Source organism: Miscanthus floridulus, chromosome 6 (genome assembly GCF_019320115.1).
Source record: "Miscanthus floridulus cultivar M001 chromosome 6, ASM1932011v1, whole genome shotgun sequence".
In the NCBI taxonomy this organism is placed as follows: Eukaryota; Viridiplantae; Streptophyta; class Magnoliopsida; order Poales; family Poaceae; genus Miscanthus; species Miscanthus floridulus.
In genome coordinates, this window is record NC_089585.1 from 102,700,603 (window position 1) to 102,721,048 (window position 20,446).

A 20,446-nucleotide genomic window follows, 5' to 3' on the forward strand; every position below is an offset into this window, starting at 1 on the left:
CAAATATCTCAACAACCTTTGTCGCCAAACTAGAGGGGCAATCGCATCTTTTCCACCGCCTACGTGCGTCTGTTTTAGGTAATAGCAAAAGGTCAGGAAACTTCTGCGTCTGTAGAATTTTCATCAATGGAGATTGGACAGTCGACAACATGTCTGTCCTTGAGAAAAGTGGGAGCCCACATGCACGCCACGAGTCTACGTGTCCAGCGACAGAGAGCAACAGGTCGATCACGAGATCAAATCACCCCTTGCACACAGAAGCTCAGAGGCCGCCTCAAATCGTGAAGCTTGCACTGCTTGTTGCGTCGCGAGCAGAAAGTATGCAGAAAACATAGCGCGTCATTGAGTTCGGCCTTCCTGTTTTCGTTACGCACGTCCGGGTCTCTCGCGTCACCATCACTGCACGAACGCAGCCGCTACGGCGCTACGAGCCTCGTGTGCCCCGTGACGCGCCCTGCCACCACACCCAGATAGGCGGACCGCGGACACCTGCGGGCAGGCCGCCACACACCCGTGCGGGCGCGCGGACGTGCCGTCACGATTTTTCCCCAACAAACCTTTGTTCTCGGGGCAGGACAGGCGCCCGTGTTGCCACTGGCAAAGCCCGTCACGGCCCAGCCGTCAGCGGGCTTCCCGAACCTGATGCGATATGCACGCAAAGGAAAAAAAAAAAGTTCAATTTACATCGTCAAGTATCGTGGTCGTTCGACTTTTCCTCCCTAATCTACCAAACCAGTTTTTTTTAATCTCCTCAACTTTTGAAAACATTCACTTGTGCACCTTAATCGCTTTTGATGGCGGTTTTACTGACGTGGCGTCACGTCAAATGAGGAAAATCAGACTAAATTGAATGTTGAAGGAGATAAATTGAACTAGAATTTTTTTATAAAAGATATTTAAATTTTTATTTTAAAATTAGAAAATTGTACCAATATATTTTTACATTAAAAAATAATGCAATTAAAAATCCTAAAATCTGGTTTAATGAATTTTTGAATTATTTATAAAAAATATTTCCAGTCCAATTTACCTTCTTGAACTTTCAACTTTTGATTTAGCTCTTCTAACGTGGCGCCACATCAGCAAAACCACCATCAAAATTGCCAAAGTGCAAAAGTGAATGGTTTTCAAAAGTTGAGAAAAATGAAAAAAAGAATTAATTTTTATAGATCAGGGATGAAAAGAAAACGACCGCGATAGTTTTTAAATTGGACTTTTTCTGCATCCAAATGACATGGCCGCCGCCCGGTGGTTGTCGTTTGGCCCCATAGGGCCGCGAGGGGGAGAGGCCCTGCTGTTAGCAAGAGGGCGACTCATTTTCTGGGCCGATTTTGCTTGGTTTTGATGTTACGGGTCCAAAAAAAAACAGTTTTTCGGACAATGGGGCCTGGGCTATACAGCAGGTTCGTTTGACTGTGGCTTGTCGTAAACGACAGTAAATTTCCTGTCAGAATAATATTTTTCTCTCACACAAACCAGCCAACAGTACTTTTTCACGAACCAGCAACGATACGAACCAGCCAACCGAACAGGCTGATACTTGTTTGTTTACATAATACGGCCAGGAGCACATGACAATTGACACACGTGACAGCAGCTTGCAGCTGAGAGCATGTGTGTGTTGGGGGCAACCGGGCCATCGAATGTCGGGAACATGGAGCGGTACAGAACCATGCATATGCATTGAGAACGGGCGGGGCACGTACATACCACATACCAAAGAAAACAGCGTGAAATTCATGCACAACGGCAGCACAGATCACGGCCGGGCCGACCGGTAAACAGTGGGCTCCGGTCACATCGCACCACGGACACAAACGATCGACGAACAAGTGGAGCAGGTGCCGGCCCGTGCATCGCCGTTCAGTGCAGCATGTGCACCTCGTCGGGGGTGAGCGGCTCCACCTCGCAGGCGGAGATGCCCTCGCTGGGCAGCTTGGGGAAGCCCTTGAGCGTGCAGGCCTCCTCGCAGCTCTTGGTGCAGGCGTTCTCCCGGCACTTGCCCGCGCACTGGCCCATGCTCGGGATCCGCGTCCGCACGCACAGCTTCATGCACTCGCAGATGCAGTTCTGCCCGGCCTCCGCGCGCGGCACCACCGCGGCCAGCGCCAGCACGGCGAGCACCAGCATCGCCGCCGCTGCCCTCGCCATGTCGGCCGCGCCCGCGCGCGTTTTTCCTCGAACAATAATTCCCGACGACGTGCGTACGCGACGCACGCGGCTCCCGGCCGGGTCTCGGCGTTGGCTTTCAAGGGTCGATGTGATGCGTGCATGCGAGATGTCTCCCTCGGATCCGTAGCCAGCTAGGTTCCACTGTTTAATTGGCTATAGTTGCACCGGTCGGCCTTGAAACCAGGCACCCCCGTTGGTTAATCATGGGATCACTAATAATAGCTTGTGTTCCTGGGGGGGGGGGGACTGATGAAAGACCGTACGCACGGTGTGATCACTGTAGCAATCTTCGTAATGCTCTAGCTATAGAGCACAGTGTTAATTCTCAGCTGTACCATGAGATGAGAGGAGTACAGGCTGCAGTACAGACATAATAATGCTGGCCAAGTCTCATTATTGAACGTGGCACCAGCAGGACGAGGGTGAACACAGAACACGAGGGGCTGGACCATCCTGCAGGCTTCTGACACGATAGCTGCGAAAATAAAACGTACAGTAAGATGGTTCCAATGGAACGTTTGAATGGTAAAGTTTTGTCAAATCTCATCCGATCAGCATGTTAACTGTCATCAGCGCTAGTCTACGGCAGCTCGCTCTTTACGCGCGCGTTAACTCGACACGACACCTTTTGACGCCATGTCACCTTTTGAGCGCGACTGATGTGCTACTGTACAAATCAACAGAACCGCGTTGGCGTGGATTAGGTCCGGGACCGGGCGTTGGCGTGGATTAGTTGCGACTGTGGTGCTGCAGGCGTCGGCGGCTCGGCTCGGCGCCATTGGGACGCGCCAACGTCGCGCCCGACGCGAACGCGATCGACAGGCTTCATCAGCAGATCAGCTCTGCCTCTAGCGCCCGCGCCGCGCTGCCCTGCCGGCTGCCACTCGGACCGACGCTTTAAAATTAGCCTTTTTAATTCCGTCGCGCGCGGCACGCCGGTGTATCCGACCATTCCGACGCCAACGCCACAGCTGCGTCGTCGATCCGTTCGTCCGGACCCTGCCCTGCCGCCTGCCGCGCGGCAGCGGCCAGCGCGCGCGAGGACCCATCGATATAGGCGGTGTTGGACTAAGAGGGTGTTTGGTTCTTAGACCGGATTTTAGTCCCTGTCCCATCGAATGGTTGGACATATATATGGAGTATTAAATATAGACAAAAAAATAACTAATTACACAGATTGCGACTAATTTACGAGACGAATTTTTTAAACCTAATTAGTCCATAATTTGACAATGTGGTGCTACAGTAAATATATGCTAATGACGAGTTAATTAGGCTTAATAGATTCGTCTCGTAAATTAGTCTCCATATGTGTAATTAGTTTTTTGATTAACTCATGTTTAGTCCTCCTAATTAGCATCCGAACATCCAATATGACACGGACTCAACTTGAGTCCCTGGATCCCAACACCCCCTAAAGTGTAAAAGATGTCTCGGAGTATGTTGCATAGAGTGTTTGGATATTAATAAAAAAAACAAATTATATAATTCGTTAGTACTCTACGAGACGAATTTTTTAAGCCTAATTAATCCGTCATTAGCATATGTTTACTGTAGCACCGCATTGTCAAATCATGGACTGATTAGGTTTAAAAGATTCGGCTCGCAAATTAATCGCAAACTATACAATTAGTTTCGTAATTAATCTATGTTTAATACTCTATACATATGTTAAATATTTGATGAAACAACGACTAAACTTTAAACTTGAGGCGGAGCAACCCAACACCACCGTACTCCTGCTCACCGGCCCCGGTCTCACATGAGCTCTGAAAAGGGGTCACATGGCGCTGCCCTGCCCTGGGCCGGTGCGACCACCGGCGCCGTGCACATCCATCGGCTGGCCTCCGAATCCCAATTATGCGATCCGCACGTACACTACAACCGATCGGCACTACATACATGCGTCATGCGTGCGCCCCCACTCAGACCACGTACTGCTCCATTATTCTGCCATCGAGCGTACTAAACGATAGCATCCTCTTCGTGCCTGTCCTCGCCTCTCGTGAAGTCTCGTCTCATGGGCAATACTCCTATAATTGAATAAAAAAACACTCCTATCCTGTACTTTAATTAGTTTGACGAACGAATACAAAAATGTATTTTTCGGAGGCTGCTGCACCAACGTTGCCGTCCTGCCGACGAACAAACGGTAGCCCCACTAACGCGCAGAGTGTCGTAAATGCTGGAACGGGGACACGTCTTTTAACATATTTGTAAATGCAAGTTGAATTTTGGTCTTAGGACTTTTGTGCATGCCCACAGCACCATGTCCCTACCTACTATATATATATATATATATATATATATATATATATATACTACCTTCGTTTACTTGTCACCGGATTTTTACTGTGGCAATTTTGACCATACGTTTTTTTCTGCAAAATTTTTTTTTTAGATACATCGAGTTTTCACATATATAATTCTTTATTAAACATACTTCATTAGTGTTATATACATTGAAGTATCTAAGATTTTTTTAGAAGAAAAACAGATGGTCAACTTTGCTACAGTAAAAAGTTGTTGACAAGTAAACACAAACGGAGGAAAGTATATATATACTTTTTCCAAGCATTTTGAGCACTATGGATTTCACAGTTTGTAAAACACATTTTCAGTTTTGATATGACTTGTCCCAACCGCGACGTGCCGCAAGTTCTATCGCTCACTCTGTTTCAAACTACAATTCACTAAGTCATATTACATAATGGCCCTGTTCGTCTGAACTTATCGGTCTGGCTTATAAGCCATAGAACAGTGTTTTTCTTCCACAACAAATCGGCTCCAGCCGACTTATCAGGCGTAGAAACCATTAGCCGGTTATGTATACTAAGTCAAACTTTTCTAATCTAGATAAGTTTATAGAAATATTTACTACATGTTAATGAAACATACAAATATGTCTTGATACTATACTAATTTGAACTTGTAGATATTAATGTATTCTTCTAAAGTCAGAGTAATCTAACTTAAAATAAACTGAAGTAAATTATAATTTGGATCGGAAAGAGTACTATCATGGATGTGTGCTCCGTACTCTACATTGTTATTTGAACCTAAGGTACGACTCTTTAGTCAACCAAACCGACACTGCAATTGAGAATGACTATTTAGATCAGCTGGTGGTAAAAAGTGTGTCCACGTATAAAAAAGCTAAGACCCTGAGGCCCTGTTTGGTTTCGACCTCCTAAAACTTTAGTTACTACAAGTTTTAGGTAGCCTTCTAAAACCTTCTAAAAGAGTGTTTGGTTGCACCTTCTAAATCTGACTAAAAGCAATAAATGTTGTTGAACAAAGACACTTTTATCCTTCTTTAGGAGAGAGAGGGAGGAGGCAATAAATGAGAGGTAGTGAGGGTCCAGGAAGGATTTTAGGAGGTTTTAGGAGGAGGTGGAGCTCCTAAAGAAAAACCAGCCTCCCAAAACTTTTAGGAGGTTTTAGGAGAGGGTGTTTGGTTCTTTAGACAGATTCTATTTAGATTTTAGCTCCTAAAGTTTTTAAGAGAGGTAACCAGACAGGACCTGAGTCTACTGAATAGGCATCGGTCAAAGAAAGGCTCTCTCTCTAGTTTAAAAAAAATGTCGCTCTAGCTAATCCCAAAGTAAAAAAATCCCTTCAGTGGTTTAGGTTTCAAGTTCCAAACGGACGTTTAGTCATCAAATGACGACACAACCGGATTTGGCTGAATCTGTACTCGACATTTCCCCAAATCTATGCAGGTCAGAAAAGGAGCCTCACCCTACACGTAAAGCGGGCCCGGCCTTGAAATCCATAAAGAACGCGCGTCCAGCCCATTTGGCTATTTCAGTTCATTTCCACCGGGACATATAATTTTTTACCGTTGTTACGGATGGCACTCTTTAGTTTGCCATTTTTACATGGATACCTGCATATTTATTAACGCAAACAATAATCCTCCTAATTTTTGTCATTTTTGCTGATGTGTCATGACACGTAGTCAGCCAGCGTGATAGCGCCTCTCCTCTCGCTGCTGCCTCTCTCTCCCTCCACTCGCTGACATGTGGGCCCCACTAGTCAGGTTCATCTTCAACCTCTGGCCACCGGAGAAACTATCACATAGTGCAGAGGTCTTCATGCAATAAATGTGAATCTTTTTTCACTGTCTCTCTCTTATCCCTCCGATGCTCTCTCCTATATTCTCTGCCAACCGAACCAAAGCGTGGCGGGCGCGGCTGATGCGGGCTGGGCCGGGGCGCAGCGGTGCGGTCGTCGTGGGCAAGCGGGCGGACGCGATGGCGCATCCGAGTGCGAGCGAGCAGGGCCGGTGCGGGCGCGGTGGCGCGACCGAGCGCGAGCGAGCAGGGCCGGCGCGGGCGTGGTGGCGCGGCCGATGTGGGTGGGCCAGGGCGTGGCAAGCGCGACCGAGCAGGGCAGACGTGGCCGAGTGTGGGCGCGGCGGCGCTACCGCCGTGGGCGAGCGGGGACGGCTCAGGGGAGACCGGTGCAGGTGCGGGCGGGCGAATAGGGCTGGTGCGGGCGTGGTGGCACGACCGACGTGTGTCGGCGTGGGTGCGGCGGCGCGGCGAGCGGAGCTGGTGTGGGCGGGCACGACGTGGGCGAGTGGGGCCGGTGCGGGCCATCCTGGAAACCGGTGGTTTCTTCCCAACGGCGAGAGGTTGAAGATGAACCTGACTGATGGGGCCCACATGTCAACGAGTGGAGGGAGAGAGAAGCAACAACGGGAGGAGAGGCGTTGCCACGCTGGCTGACTGCGTGGCATGTCACATCACCAAAAATAGCAAAATATTAGGAGTGTTACTGTTTACGATGGCAAATGTGCAGGTGTAAAAATAGCAAACGAAGTAGTGCCATGGGTAAGGATGAAAAAAAAGGTTAAATGTCCCATTTGCACCTGCCTCCACCCTCCCCGTCACCACCGCCGCTTCCTTCCTTCCTCCGTACACCTCTCTCTCCCTCTTCCCCTCTTCGCGGCTCCTCCCGCACGCCATCGCCCGGACAAGGCGGCAGGCAAATAACCTCTCTCCGGCGACGAGGCCGATGGAGTCGACCTCCGGCGAGGACGCTCCGAAGCGCAACCCGCTCCCGGCCGCGCTCGTCTCCAACCTCCAGTCCGTGCTCGCCGCACGCCGCACGCCCGCGGCCGAGGTCAGCACCGCCGCCGCAGCCGGCGAGGCTGAGGCCTCGGCTCCGGAGGCGGAGGCTTCCGATGCCCCCGCGGGAGATGGGGCGCCGGCGAGGCCCATCGTGCTGCTGACCTGTGCCGGGGGGATCCGGTCGGCGGGTCTCGCGGCGCTCGTCGACGCCCTCGTTGCCGGCGGCCGCTGCGACGTCCACGTGTGTGCCCCCGAATCGTACGTGCTGCAATCCGAAAACCCAGGCGTCTTAATTTCCCCTTACATTGCTCTCATGATCGCAAAATATTGTTTGCTTCCATTGGATTTGTTGGGAGATTAAGTAGTCCCGATTTGGGACGCCCTGTTTGCTGCCATTACATAGTGATTTTGTTGCCATTTGCCTGTGATTGTGGAGCTGAACTGATATGCGACCCTTGTTTATTTGAAGGGACAAGCCAGCCTGTGGCCACTCAATTACCATCCGTGAAACCATCACCGCGACATCCGTGGATTTCACAGGTGCTAAAGCTTTTGAGATATCAGGTGAGGGCCGTTCATTTAATTGTGCGCAATTTGGGTCACGCATTCCTGAGCCCGGTGATCCCAATATTTTATCTTTGCTGACTTTGATCGTTGCAAACTTAGGCACGCCGGTTGACTGTGTCTCATTGGCCTTATCTGGGAGGCTGTTTCCATGGTCGTCTCCTGCTTTGGTACCGTGCTTGTTTATTCTTTCGGAATTGGATTTCCAAATGTTACTATCATGATGGTAATTTGATTTGTGGTTTTAAAAATAACAACTTAAATTTGTTTATACAGGTGATCAGCGGTATCAACACAGGACCAAATTGTGGATATGAGATGTATGCTCTTATTTCAGAAATGGTCTATTTACTGTCCATTTTCTATTTTATTATTGATTCATTTTAGAACTCTATAGGTTCCACTCTTCTGCCATTGCTGCTGCAAGGGAGGCCTTAGTGTATGGGGTGCCTTCAATTGCAATCTCATTGAACTGGTGAGATGCTCCTACCTGTATTGAATTTATATTTCAAGTTTTCTACATCATTAATGTGACTGGTCCATGACAATAACAATACGTGATGGGTATATGTGACTAGGAAGAAGGATGAAACCGAAGACAGTGACTTCAAGGATGCAGCTCAGGCCTGTTTACCATTGATAATTGCTGCCTTGGATGACATTGTGAAAGGAACTTTCTTCAGAGGATGCCTACTGAATATTGGAGTTCCAAGTGCACCATCTGCAAATAAGGTCATTTTCTCAATGATACTCTGAATCTTAAACTCCACTTTAGAGGGAATGGTTACACCAAAGCTCGAGGATTACGTGAACTCATTTGGTTATTGTACTTTGGCACTTAGTTAAAATCATATCTTGGGCCCACCATTGTGACCGGCTAGAGCAAGAAGTTGCAATTATAAGACCGGCTAAGCATCATATACTGCTTCAATTTCCGCACTATTACTTAGGACTTACCTCACTTGTTATATGGACTTAAAACATTATAATAATCATGTGGATCTATCTGACATCTTGGCTCTGAACTTCCTTGAGTACCATGTTGCCATGGATGCTGTAGCCTAGTGCGGCACTGTCTCAATCTGTGTCCCAGTGGGTTAATTGCTGCTTTCATCCATTATAAGTTCATAGCTTGACTTTGACTGCTGAGCTGTGACAGAATGCTAAGCCTGTAGGCATTACCTTAGTGGTTCATCCCATAGTTCTTAAGGCGTAAAGGCGAGGCATGACAATGTGCCACCGCCCAGACGCCTAGGCGCCCGCCTTAGACGCCTAGGCGAGCATTTTGCAAGGCGCTTGGGGGTCGCCTGGACGCCTAGGCGACGCCTTAAGAACTATGGTTCATCCACAAGCGCACCAATATTCCTCAAGCTTTCTTCATAAGAATATGCTAATCATATGGTTTATTCAATTATCTGCAAAGCATGTCAACCTTTTGCTAAGTAGAAGCCAATTATGATCTGTGGACATAATGATAATGGCGAAGCACATCACTTGAATTTATCTTGAGTTGATTTGCATTATTTTCCTTTAAATCTAATTACTATTTAATTTTATATCTCTTCTGATGCCAGGGTTTCAAGTTGACCAAACAGAGTGGATACAGTCCTGCTCAAAGTTGGCAAGCTGTGTCAGCAAGCAGGCCCTCATCTGCTACTCACTTCATGGGCATGCATCAAAGCCTCGGTATTCAGCTGGCTCAGCTTGGGAAGGATGCATCTGCAGCAGTAAGATGATACGTCTTTATGGCACGGAAAATTTTTCATGTCCTGGCCAGCACATTATTGAACTGATTGTTGCCTTCATCTTTAGGGAGCTGCACGTAGAGTTAGTGCTCAACGAAAGATGGTCGAGGTTGAGTCTGTTGCAGCTGCTGGTAAACAAGAGATTCGAGAAGTAGTGAAGAAGTTATTCCGTGCTGAGGTGATTACACTTTCTAGTCAATTCGACATAGAAATTAATCACATTGTTGGTTGTTGTACAAACTGCTTCTTTGACTTGAGCTATTCTACTGTTATTTATATTTACGAGTCTAGAAGGCATACTGAGAACTGTTTTCTTCTCTTGTTACATCAAAATGCAGTTTGTCGAGAAGCGACATGAAGATTTAGATGAGGATGTCGATTTGAGAGCTTTGGAGAATGGATTTGTGAGCTCCCATCTCCCTCCTTCCCTCTCTCCTCTTTCAAATGGCTAAGTATTCACCCCACTTTACAACCTACAGATATCTGTCACCCCTCTGAATGTTCATGGGCAAGTGGAGCCTGAAATGGGACCCCCAGCTTCAGATTGGCTCTCAGCAGCTGTATCTCTAGACAAAGAAAAGGACGCTGCTCCAGCTGCAGCTGACCAACAAGATGTTGCAGCTGAGGAAAAGGAAGCTCCTTTAGCAGCCTAACACGCAGACATGTACACACTCCGTAGGTGTCTTAGTTCTTGTGGTGACGACGATCTTTTCTCTCCTGTTTACCAGTTTGGTTTGTTTAGTATTTTGCCCTCAATATTTGTTTGGTGCAATGTCAATTTTTTGTTCATCTTCTCTGCCGATTACCGGCTTGCTTGGCCGTGCAAATGATTTGATGCAGGTGGCCCTACATTTTGAATGTAACGATGTAGGCTACGGCAACTACCAGATGAATACTGCCCAGCCCTCACTATTTTTTCAGTGTGGTTTGTTCTAGGAAGGTGTTGTATTCAGCATGGCATATGTGATTGATTTTGTCTTGCTCCCGTCTGAACTATGGCCACCAAATGTATTTTGACCGCTTGTAACCTGGAATGCAATTGCAGCCATTTAATGTGGTAGTGTCATCTTGACTTCTGTAGTTTTTCTTTTGCTATCAGGACGGGGTTTTTTATGCTTGTGTCTGGACATGCCTGAAATCACAAAATTTACCAGGCACAAGTTTTCGGGCCCATGTTGTAAGCTCACTTCGTTTGTGACATTGCCTTGCCTGTACACAAACTATCCAGTTTTGTCACATTCGTAGTGACCAAAGAACCATCTTTCGTTGTCTGACATTAATTAACAAATAACAAGTCCAGCATCAGTGACAATATATGGGCAACAGATAAATGTGCAAAGGTTGCGTCCAATCAGGATGATTTTTTCCCATTGAACTCAAAAATGGTGACACTGCGTGCACGAGCACCCTTTAGTTGATTTTGCACGTGCTGCAACGGCGAAACCTGTTACGGTTCATGGCGAATTACAGCTGAAAAACTCTGCTTGCGTACACCTCTTTTTCCTAAAAGCATCTATACATCTCTAGAACTGTACAAAAATCTGTGTGAAGTCTTGTTTCAGCTTCCAAAGAAGTCGACGGGTGCAGTAGACAGCAGCCGTAACTGTTCAGTTCTGCACTGCCTCCATTGCCAAGCCACCCAGACCCAGGAGGTAACTCCCGGTCAGAGGTGAAGCTGGCACACTGATGTTTACACCTTTCACCATTTTTCACATATATTCACGATATATAAGTACGAAATCTGGCTTGGAAAAAATTGTCCAATGCGTATTTCTTCGATGCGCACATCATCTCATGAGCTGCTTGCAGGCTGACTATTCTGAATCAATCCTAAACCTTTGTAGCCCAACGTGTTCACTTGAGCTGCCTGTTGACAGGCCCCTCTCTTTGTTGAATCCAGCTCTCCCTACTCTTAGAGGACCTGAACTTGAGTATCTTCGGAAAGAACCAGACACATCCGTAGCATCATAACGCACTGATGAAGTGAACAGCTCGGCAGATAGCGTTGGGTCAACGTCTATAACCATACTTGCTCTACTCATAGCCTCAACATCTTGGATATGCAAATCTTGGCTAAAGCTTGTGGATTCATTGAACTCGCTGCCTTCATTGCATACCAACTTTAGAGCTTGAACTACTTCACCCATGAATGGGCGCTGATCCACCTCAGGCTGAACACACATAGAAGCAATGGCTGCTACTTTTGCGATGCTGTCAAACGGAATGCTGCTCCCAAGTGAAGGATCTATGATTGATTCCAGACCATCCCTGCTTGTCAGAAGAGAACCAGCCCATGCGACTAAGTTTTCTTGTCCAGCAGGTCTTAACATATCTACCGGTTTCCTCCCTGTAAGGAGCTCAAGAAGAACAACACCGTAGCTGTAAACATCACTCTTTACAAGAAGATGCCCAGTCATTGCATATTCAGGAGCAACATACCTAAAAGAAATTGACAATAAATTTGTAATATAAGTTGATGATATTGAATCAACTATGAAAAAGTAAAGATAGTAAGTTCAGATTCAGCATACCCAAAAGTTCCCATAACACGAGTTGAAATATGCTCGTTTCCCTCACCCAAAGCTGTCCTTGCTAAGCCAAAGTCTGACACCTTTGGGGTGAAATCATGTTCCAATAAGATGTTACTGGACTTGAAATCACGGTGTATGACACGTGGACTTGAATCTTCATGCAAATATGCAAGTGCACGGGCTGCACCAAGTGCAATTTTGAGCCTAGCGTCCCAATCAAACCGAGCAGCTCCCTTATCTGATCCTGATTAGAATCATAATAATATTCGATTTTAGATGTCCAAGAAAATATAGTGTATCTTGAAGATAGATGCTACACAACCATGATTCCATGAACCATACCAAGAATTCTAATTCACTGGCTTGTATTTTGTTGGTATAAAGTATCAACAAATTGAAACAATGCAATTCAAACTAGCACTGATAGGTATCGTGTGAGTAACAGTCATAACAGCTCTATTCCATTCCACTACAGAATATAATCTGCCTTTTCTTGTGTTAAGTGTTTGGCTCATCTACTGCACCTCTAGCCAATAAAATGACTAAATTAAGTGATGAAAGAGAACTTATATGATGAAATGAAGAAAGTCTTACAAAGTGAAGTTACGGCACAGAAGAAATTTTACCATGCAAGTGAGATTCCACACTGCCATTTGGAACAAGCTCATATACCAAACATCGGCTATGCCCCTCTGTGCATATACCTATGAGCTTAACCAAGTTCCTATGATGCAATCGGCTAAGCATCTCAACCTCAGCCAAAAACTCCCGGGTACCTTGCTGATCGTCCCGCTTTAAAACCTTGATAGCAACCCGCTCTCCATCTTCAAGAATACCTTCATAGACCCGCCCAAAACCACCCTCACCAATAATTCTGGACTCATCAAATCCTAGTGTAGCTCTCTCCATCTCAACCAGGTTAAACGTTTTGGCAGATCCTTTATATGCCACCAAACTTGAGCTGAAGGATGGTGATGCCGAAATAGGTCTGCTTTCTAGCCTGCTCCCCACCATTGCAGAACCAGGACCTGCATTTCCAATGCAATCATTGAGAGGGGGGGGGGGGGGGGGGGGGGTGATACAACCAGCATCATTATTAATGATTTGATAAAATTGTAACTGTAAGTCTTAAAATTTCTCAAAGATGGTCCAAGTACTTTACCAATGAAGCATGAAATTGAGTACTTAATCGAATATGCAAACATTTGTTTTTGGCTATAAAAACAACATTTTTCGCTTTCTCAATGCCCTTGAAAGCTTAAAACAGGATAAGCATATTGGTGCACTAATTTTCCGCACCTAAGGTAAGGAAAGTATGACCATTGAAGTCTGGTTGTTCTATATAATATACTACCTCTGGTCAACTTGTTATCTACAACATGATTTTATGAAACCATAAAAATTACAAACACAAATAATTATTACATTATTTAGTTTGGGAACGTGTAAGTTATATGTGTTGATTTGTGTTCAAAATACTTGCAGAATCTCTTACATTTGAAGAATTTTAAAACTATATTCTAGAAGAAAATAGTGGTCAAATATACACATCGAAACCGTGAAAGTCAAATGTGTCAAGTATTTGTGACCAGAGGGAATAACTATTAAAGATGTATTACTATCTGCTGCCACATGGACATGACTCATGTATTCATAGAAAAAAAGGGTGGCAACTTATGTTTTTAGAAAAAAGGGGGTGGCAACTAAGCTGCATTTTGCTGCCTTTTGAAGATGTCACACAAAGGCACGGACTAAAAAGTTAATGATAATCCACCGATAGAACTACCTGCGGGTTTTGTTGGCACAAGTGATGCTTCAGTTAAATGGCTGCGGTTTCTAAGCTTGAAATAAACCACCAGTGCAGCTCCAGCACATAAAATAAAAGCAAAAACACTTGATAGAATAATTATTATAATTATGCCCCTGCCTTTTCTTTCTCTATGATTTCCCACATCAGCAGCAAGTGGATGTAAACTTGGATCATTTACATTGCTAAGACCATTGTTCATGCTTGCTGCCGGTGGTGACGGAGGAAGACCTGCATGAGTAAATGATACCGTGCATATCACAACCATGCTTTGTAAGGGAGAAAAGAGCAAAAATGAACTAATGACCTGAATAATACAAAATGAATTGTGTTTCAAATCAAATACTGGAATATCAGCAAGAAAGGTTGAAGAGGCTAAAATAATTAGAAATTTGATATTCAGTGGAACAACGTGAAGTTGTGGAGAACTCTCACCTTGGTAAAGAACATACAATACGTCATACTTTCCAAAATGCGCAGGGTTTATGATGACCTGCTTATTACAAAACCTTTCAAATACTAAAAATGCTGTCGCGTTGTCAAATTTTGGTCCCAGTGGCACAAGATCAATAAAGACGATTGTCTTTTCAGGGTCATCAGGTGCAGCATTTGCTCCCATAACACGAACTTGACTTTGATTCATGAACACTCCAGATGCAATATCTTGTGCAAGTTCAGGGACAAGTGAAAAGAATGTGTACAATGCTATACCAAAGCGAAGCTCAACTTTTATTGGCAACACGCAGAGGCATGTCATTCCTGGAGGACTATTGGTCAGAGGATCTGAGCAGGTGCAGTCTAGCAAAATCAAAACGAAGATGAACGGACCAAAGCTAAGCAATCAGTAGCTGATTTTTTGAATTTATGAACGCAAATGGCACAAAAGTATACTCAGCATACATGAATTTGTCGGTGGAGGTAGCAGCGATTGACTAGGCGCTGGTGCCAAAGCCTTGGGCTTTCTAAATGCAGGAGTGTCAGGTGGATGCGCAGGCGGTAGAGCTGATCCTGCATAGGTGTAATGGTAGCAATGGAAGCCTAAATTACTTCTCGCAAAACAAGATGTAATCCATTTTGATATAGGTTGGAAACTTATTTGAGGCATGTGTGACCAATATTTCAAACACATTAAAAAGTGCATAGTAGGGCAAGACAAGAAGTCTTGGTCAATTTTGTGGATTAAATGTTGAATCTGAATCAAGTGGGTGATTATTGTTGCAAACGTCTTTCGCTTATTCATATGCATGAGATGTCTCATAACTTTCATGTTTCAATTCAACGCTCAATGTTGGCAGCATGCATGCTCAAACATAACCAAACTTCAACGTGTTAGTATGAGCACAAAATGGTGATGCTTGTTCAGTGCTGTTCCTAGGGGGCATGGCTGGAACATTTGTTGCAGCTAGAACAAATGGCAATGTAATGAGCAAGAGATAACCTGGAGAATATGGTGGTGAATGGTATTGATTGGGATGACGTGGAGCATGAGCAGAATTTCCTTGTCCCTTTCCTTTTGACGGAGGCAAACGTACAGGTGCAGGTGCAGGTGCAGGACTACCAGGATATCCATGGCTTGGTGCAGAAGTATTGTCACTTTTACGCGGAGCAGGCCGAGGAGAACCTGCATCAAACATTACTTTACTGAGATGAACATATAATTTTCATTAGTATTTTTAGTACGTACATACCTTTGTGGTGTCTATGATTTGCAGGTGGTAAATAGCTCGAATGTTCCTTTGGAGGTGCAGCAATGCCATGTCCTTTCCTGTGGATCATGGGAGACTTTGAGGGAGAAACAGCAGGTCCTGCACGACATTAACTTCATGAATCATCAACAATAGGTTCATAATGGGACTAGGTGTGGTTGGTGCCTGGTAGTATACCTTTCACATACGAATTATTTGCAGGCAAGTGGTGATGCCTTCTCTTTACTGGTGCCACAACTGGAGGTCCATGAGCTTTTCCATGTATATTATTCGCAGGCATGGAATGGTGATGACTAACATTTGAAGGTGCTGTAACTGGAGCTCCATGATCCTTGCCATGTTTAGCTGGATGAACTGATGTTTCTGGAGAAGCTGCTGGACCTGCACAATGTAGCAGAGTAAATAGTATGTTGATCATACTCTAGAAGATAAAATATACTTGTATGAGTACTGCTTGAGAAACATACTTTGCATTCGTCGGCCAATTGCAGGCAATGGCGGTGAAGTCACTGATACTGGGGGAACAGCAGGTCAGACATAAGCACATTGTTGGAACTGACTCAGAAATGAGCCGATATAATTTTCATGAACTCTCAAACACATATGGTACACTTTTGATATGTGGAAAATTTGAAAACACTAAATGCTTTGGGGGCCAGCAATCTGAACATCATGCACCTTATATGATCTGTGGGTGGAGCACTTTGTGATCGTGAAGGAAGTGGGCCTGACTATCATATTGTTATCAAGTCTTGAGTTTTAGGAGAAGGCGGCCTTCTATATGTGCATAATGTGAAGAGGATGAAGGGACAGAGGATTTCCCTGGAGTGACGAGGTGCAGCAACATGTGTACCATACTATGGATGGCAGGAGAAGTGATTGGTGATGAAGAGAGCAGATATTTGTACATCATCTGGATATTACTATTCCATTATCTAAAAATATATTGTATATCGTACGGTCGGAATGTGTAAATGCAAATGATAAAATCACAGCATGGCCTAGTTGAGCCCAGTACAATTTGAATGTGAAGTTGAACTCTGTTGTGGGGGGTCTGGGCGGAATAGCACGATGTATAGAAGGTGGAGCAACAGGAACCTTGTCTCTGTTCACATCAATTGGTGTAAAGATAGCTGGGTTTGAAGGGAAAGGATGATCAGTACACCTCTTTAAAAAAAAACAAAGATTCTTTACACACTTCATTAAGTTGACTCCACCTTTTGGAGGTGATATGCTGTGCACTAGTAAAGTTATTTGGAGGTCTGGCAACTGATACACCATCCTTATCTTGACTACAAGGGGGACTAATGGATGGAATAATTTCTTCCCTGCTATTCCAATTTTCAACAATTCCTTATTTGCTGCAGTCAGTGACAAGTATAATTGGCCAGCTCCAGCCAGACACCAAGCGATCAATACCTCCTAGTGGTGGCTTTCTTTGATTCGGAAATTCTGCAGGTGGTGAAGCAACAGATACTTTAGATGTCTCCTGGCTTGTTGGAGTAGGAGATGGTTGAGGATCTGCTTCCATGCAAATGATAGGTTGTGACAGATTCAGGTTAGCAAGTATGAGAAACTCTGCCATTTCATTAGCTCATAGTTTATGGCATGGTATATCCTTAGATCAAACAATCTTACAGTGTTCAATAAGGAGTGAAGGAGCTGGTGGTGTTGATTGACTTCTGATAGAAGGAAGATATGGATAAGGTTGAGATGCTGGTCCCAGGTAAAATTTTAAAAATGAAATTAGAGAATGTAAAGACTGATCGACTGTGATGAACAGTTACGAGTTATGACATGTGCCAGAACTTATATAGTACTTACACCAGGGCATCTTTTGAAAAGAAGGTGCAGCAGTTGGAGTGTCAGCAGAAATTTTAGGATGAGGCGCATGTGGTTGAACTGGAAGAGATGGCAAAGCAGCAGGCACTTGATGGAGATGAGGATTTGGAAGTTCATTGCCAGTTTGAAATGATGGGACATCTTGGCCTGTGAATAATGTAAAAATAAGAAACCATCATACCAACTGATTCTAAAGGTTAAGATGCAGATAGAGTTCAACAAAGTCCTCAACAATTGGCTCTGGGCTCTGCATAGATGGGGACGTTTTTCTCTTTGGTTACTGATAAAAATGGTCAAGAGCACTAGGTTCCACTGCAGTCAGTACTGATTGTTTAGGTGGTGAAACAGTTTCGCCTGTGGAAGGCAACTTATTAGAAGTGTGCAACCATTTCCATGCAGATAAAAAAGAGGAAAAATCATCCGTTTTTCAGTCACAAAGTAGAACTTCATGGTCGTCTGGTTGATTGATGGGTTGCATATACCATTTACTAACATGTACAACAAATAGTAGTTCTTGCGGGTGGTTTTGCGGTTAATCCTAACAAAGAAACAATATGGACAATTGTTTCTACCTCAGAAACACCCATCACGATATATAATAAAAGTGAAAATTGCAAAACATTAATTATACAGTTTTGTGGTTACAGACCTAAGCGTTCGAGTCTTTGATCTTGTACTTGTGATGGATGAAGTACATCATCCAAGTAATTTTGTGGATGCCAATTCGTAATGGATAGAAGAACTTTGCGAGCAACAGCGGGTGCATGAGATTGCTTCAACCCTTCAAAAAAATAGGTGTCAAATAGAATGTTCAATGATTTTTACCAGCATACAAGTGTCATATGCTATTGACGAACTTGTTTGTCTCCTAGTGGGACAGAGTAAAATTCAGTACAATAGCTTTTTCATCTTTCTTTACCATCAAGAAAATTTCTAGGATTGAAGAACCTATGGTGAAAATAAGCTGACAGTGTACTTCGTAAACTATCACAACACAGTGCTAAACTAAAAGATATGATTAACTGAAGCAGTTATTGAGGTATGTGGGCATTATATGATTAGGTACGGCTAAACACTAATCTAGATGCTGGTTTGAACTAAAGAACTAGTGCTTTATATCTAAAATGTAGAGCCTCGTCTCTTGCCCCTCAAACACTACTGGTATGCCCTGCAATCATTGTAAACTAGTATGTAGTAATTTCATCCAAAGTTGCCATTGCGCACTGTCTTAGGTCTATAACAGAGTTAAGCACTAACATTGCCACATTCACTCGTTAAAATAAAACCAATAGGCATCCTACACGACGGATATCGAATCGATCATGCCAAATTTCGGGTGCATAAACTTCTTTTCTTGTAACCAAGCAAACTTCAAGATCTGTATCTAGAATTTGAATTTAAGTGGATATTCTTCATCGTTTAAGCATGGGCCGTTTATGACATTATTAGGACACACGACAAATCACAAACAGTACCACCTAGAATTAGTCTGCGTTCCAAACAGATAAAGGTTCGAATAAAGTTAAGTCTAAAGTGGAGCACATGATTCAGCCATCAATTTATAACTGTAAAAAATAAGGGAAGTGCAAACTAGGTAACGCTCCACTCTCCTGTTTCGACAGCTCGGACCACCAAAATTGTCAGGAGTAACTAAATAAGCTGTAAACTACATGAGCGCCCCAGCACGCGTGATCCTGATAAAACTACCCACAGGAAAGAGGAAACCACCAAACTCCCCCGGACCAACCCCAGAGGCGACCCGTACGTAGTACGTACCTCCAGCACCCTGGATCACGAGCGTCGAGACAACCAAGGCGGCGGCGAGGAGAGCACAGCCGCCCGAACCTCCCCCTCCTGCTCCTCTTCCTCCTCCGCGCCGACCCATCCACCGCCAGCTTGCCTCCTCCCCGCGCCACGGTCCAGAGGCAAACAAAACTCGGACCGACAGCCGGGCTCCGATCACATCTCCGACACGCTGCACGCGCGAGTTGCGCGAGCACGGACGGAGGCGGGGCGAGTGGGTGGCGGTGCTGCTGCTGCTGGCTGCTGCTGCGGTGCGTGAGGAGGGAAAAGATTCGGGTCGGGGACTGGACCCAGTAAACAAAAGGGGATGGGGCGGCCGGGTGGGCGCCTGGGCGGGGGTAGCAGGCAGCAGAGCACGCGCGCACAAAGCCGACTAGCGACTATAGCAGAGCACGCGGCTTCTAATCGGGGAGGCGCGGCGCGGGACCTCCTCCGTCTCCCCCGCAGGCCGCAGCCCCGCCTCCTCTCTGGAGCTCTGCTGCGCGCTGGCCGCTGGCGCACGGCGATTTGTCGTCCGTTTCCGTGATCCGGCGCGAGGTTTTTTTAAAGGTTTTCGATGAGTTTTGCGGCGGCAAACGGCAGGCTGGACGGGCAGCGTTCGCCGTTCGGGAGGACGTCGTGGAGTGGTGGCTACAGCGGAGTGGAGGGTCAAGGGGGGGGGGGGGGGGGGGGGGGGGGGGGGGGGAGGGGAGGTTTCTGGTTGTTTGGTCTGGGTTTGGCACGGCGTGCTGGGTTTTTGCTGTTAGGTGGTAGGGTCGCAATAAGTTAGGTGGGCGTGGAGACGGACGGGCAGCAGTGGCACTGGCGCACTGCGCTGGACCGACTGATCCATGGTGGTGGACGCGTGGGTCTCCGTTTTGCAACTTTAGGGGACAGCAACAATCAGTGAGATTACGGACGGACCATCACTGTACGTCTGTACATGTGTACCACCGGAGTACCCTGTGCTTGAGAGTTTTATTAAGTGACGACTTTAGGGTCTTTTTTTTTTTGGGACGCATGAATTCTCCATAAAACCATATAGGAATTTTATAAGAACCGGTTCAATTTTATAACAAAAAGAGCGCATGATTCATCAATTTCTCGTATTTTAAAGAGGAACTTGTTTGAACAGTGGTCTCACTTGATAGAATACTTCAGGTTAGAGGCGACGAAGTTCACACAAGGATTTAAATTTCTCACGAACGAGCTAAACTCC

At 45.5% G+C, this 20,446-nt stretch overlaps 2 protein-coding genes across 11 annotated transcripts; one reads left to right on the plus strand and one right to left on the minus strand.

Moving 5' to 3' along the window:
• The first annotated feature begins 7,067 nt into the window (after nt 1–7,067).
• On the plus strand, nt 7,068–10,612 carry LOC136456445 (uncharacterized). The gene is made up of 10 exons (XM_066456323.1): nt 7,068–7,508; nt 7,720–7,814; nt 7,917–7,984; nt 8,091–8,134; nt 8,212–8,289; nt 8,393–8,546; nt 9,389–9,541; nt 9,627–9,737; nt 9,898–9,963; nt 10,039–10,612. The coding sequence occupies exons 1-10, from the start codon at nt 7,195–7,197 to the stop codon at nt 10,210–10,212; spliced, it is 1,257 nt and encodes a 418-aa protein (XP_066312420.1). The 5' UTR covers nt 7,068–7,194; the 3' UTR covers nt 10,213–10,612.
• A 251-nt stretch (nt 10,613–10,863) lies between these two features.
• LOC136456443 (receptor-like serine/threonine-protein kinase ALE2) lies at nt 10,864–19,909 on the minus strand. Of its 10 annotated transcripts, none has more exons than XM_066456316.1 (15): nt 19,222–19,909; nt 18,095–18,226; nt 17,428–17,592; nt 17,242–17,319; nt 17,023–17,124; nt 16,071–16,118; nt 15,781–15,984; nt 15,586–15,702; nt 15,336–15,518; nt 14,798–14,905; nt 14,333–14,695; nt 14,018–14,128; nt 12,717–13,118; nt 12,091–12,334; nt 10,864–11,998 (listed from the first exon to the last, which is right to left on the minus strand). In XM_066456316.1, the coding sequence occupies exons 1-15, from the start codon at nt 19,328–19,330 to the stop codon at nt 11,374–11,376; spliced, it is 2,991 nt and encodes a 996-aa protein (XP_066312413.1). In that variant the 5' UTR covers nt 19,331–19,909; the 3' UTR covers nt 10,864–11,373. The 10 variants fall into 10 exon arrangements, with proteins under 10 accessions (XP_066312413.1, XP_066312411.1, XP_066312410.1 ...); XM_066456314.1 differs by having other exon boundaries at nt 12,091–12,328; nt 13,877–14,128; XM_066456313.1 differs by having other exon boundaries at nt 13,877–14,128.
• Between the last annotated feature and the right edge of the window lie 537 nt (nt 19,910–20,446).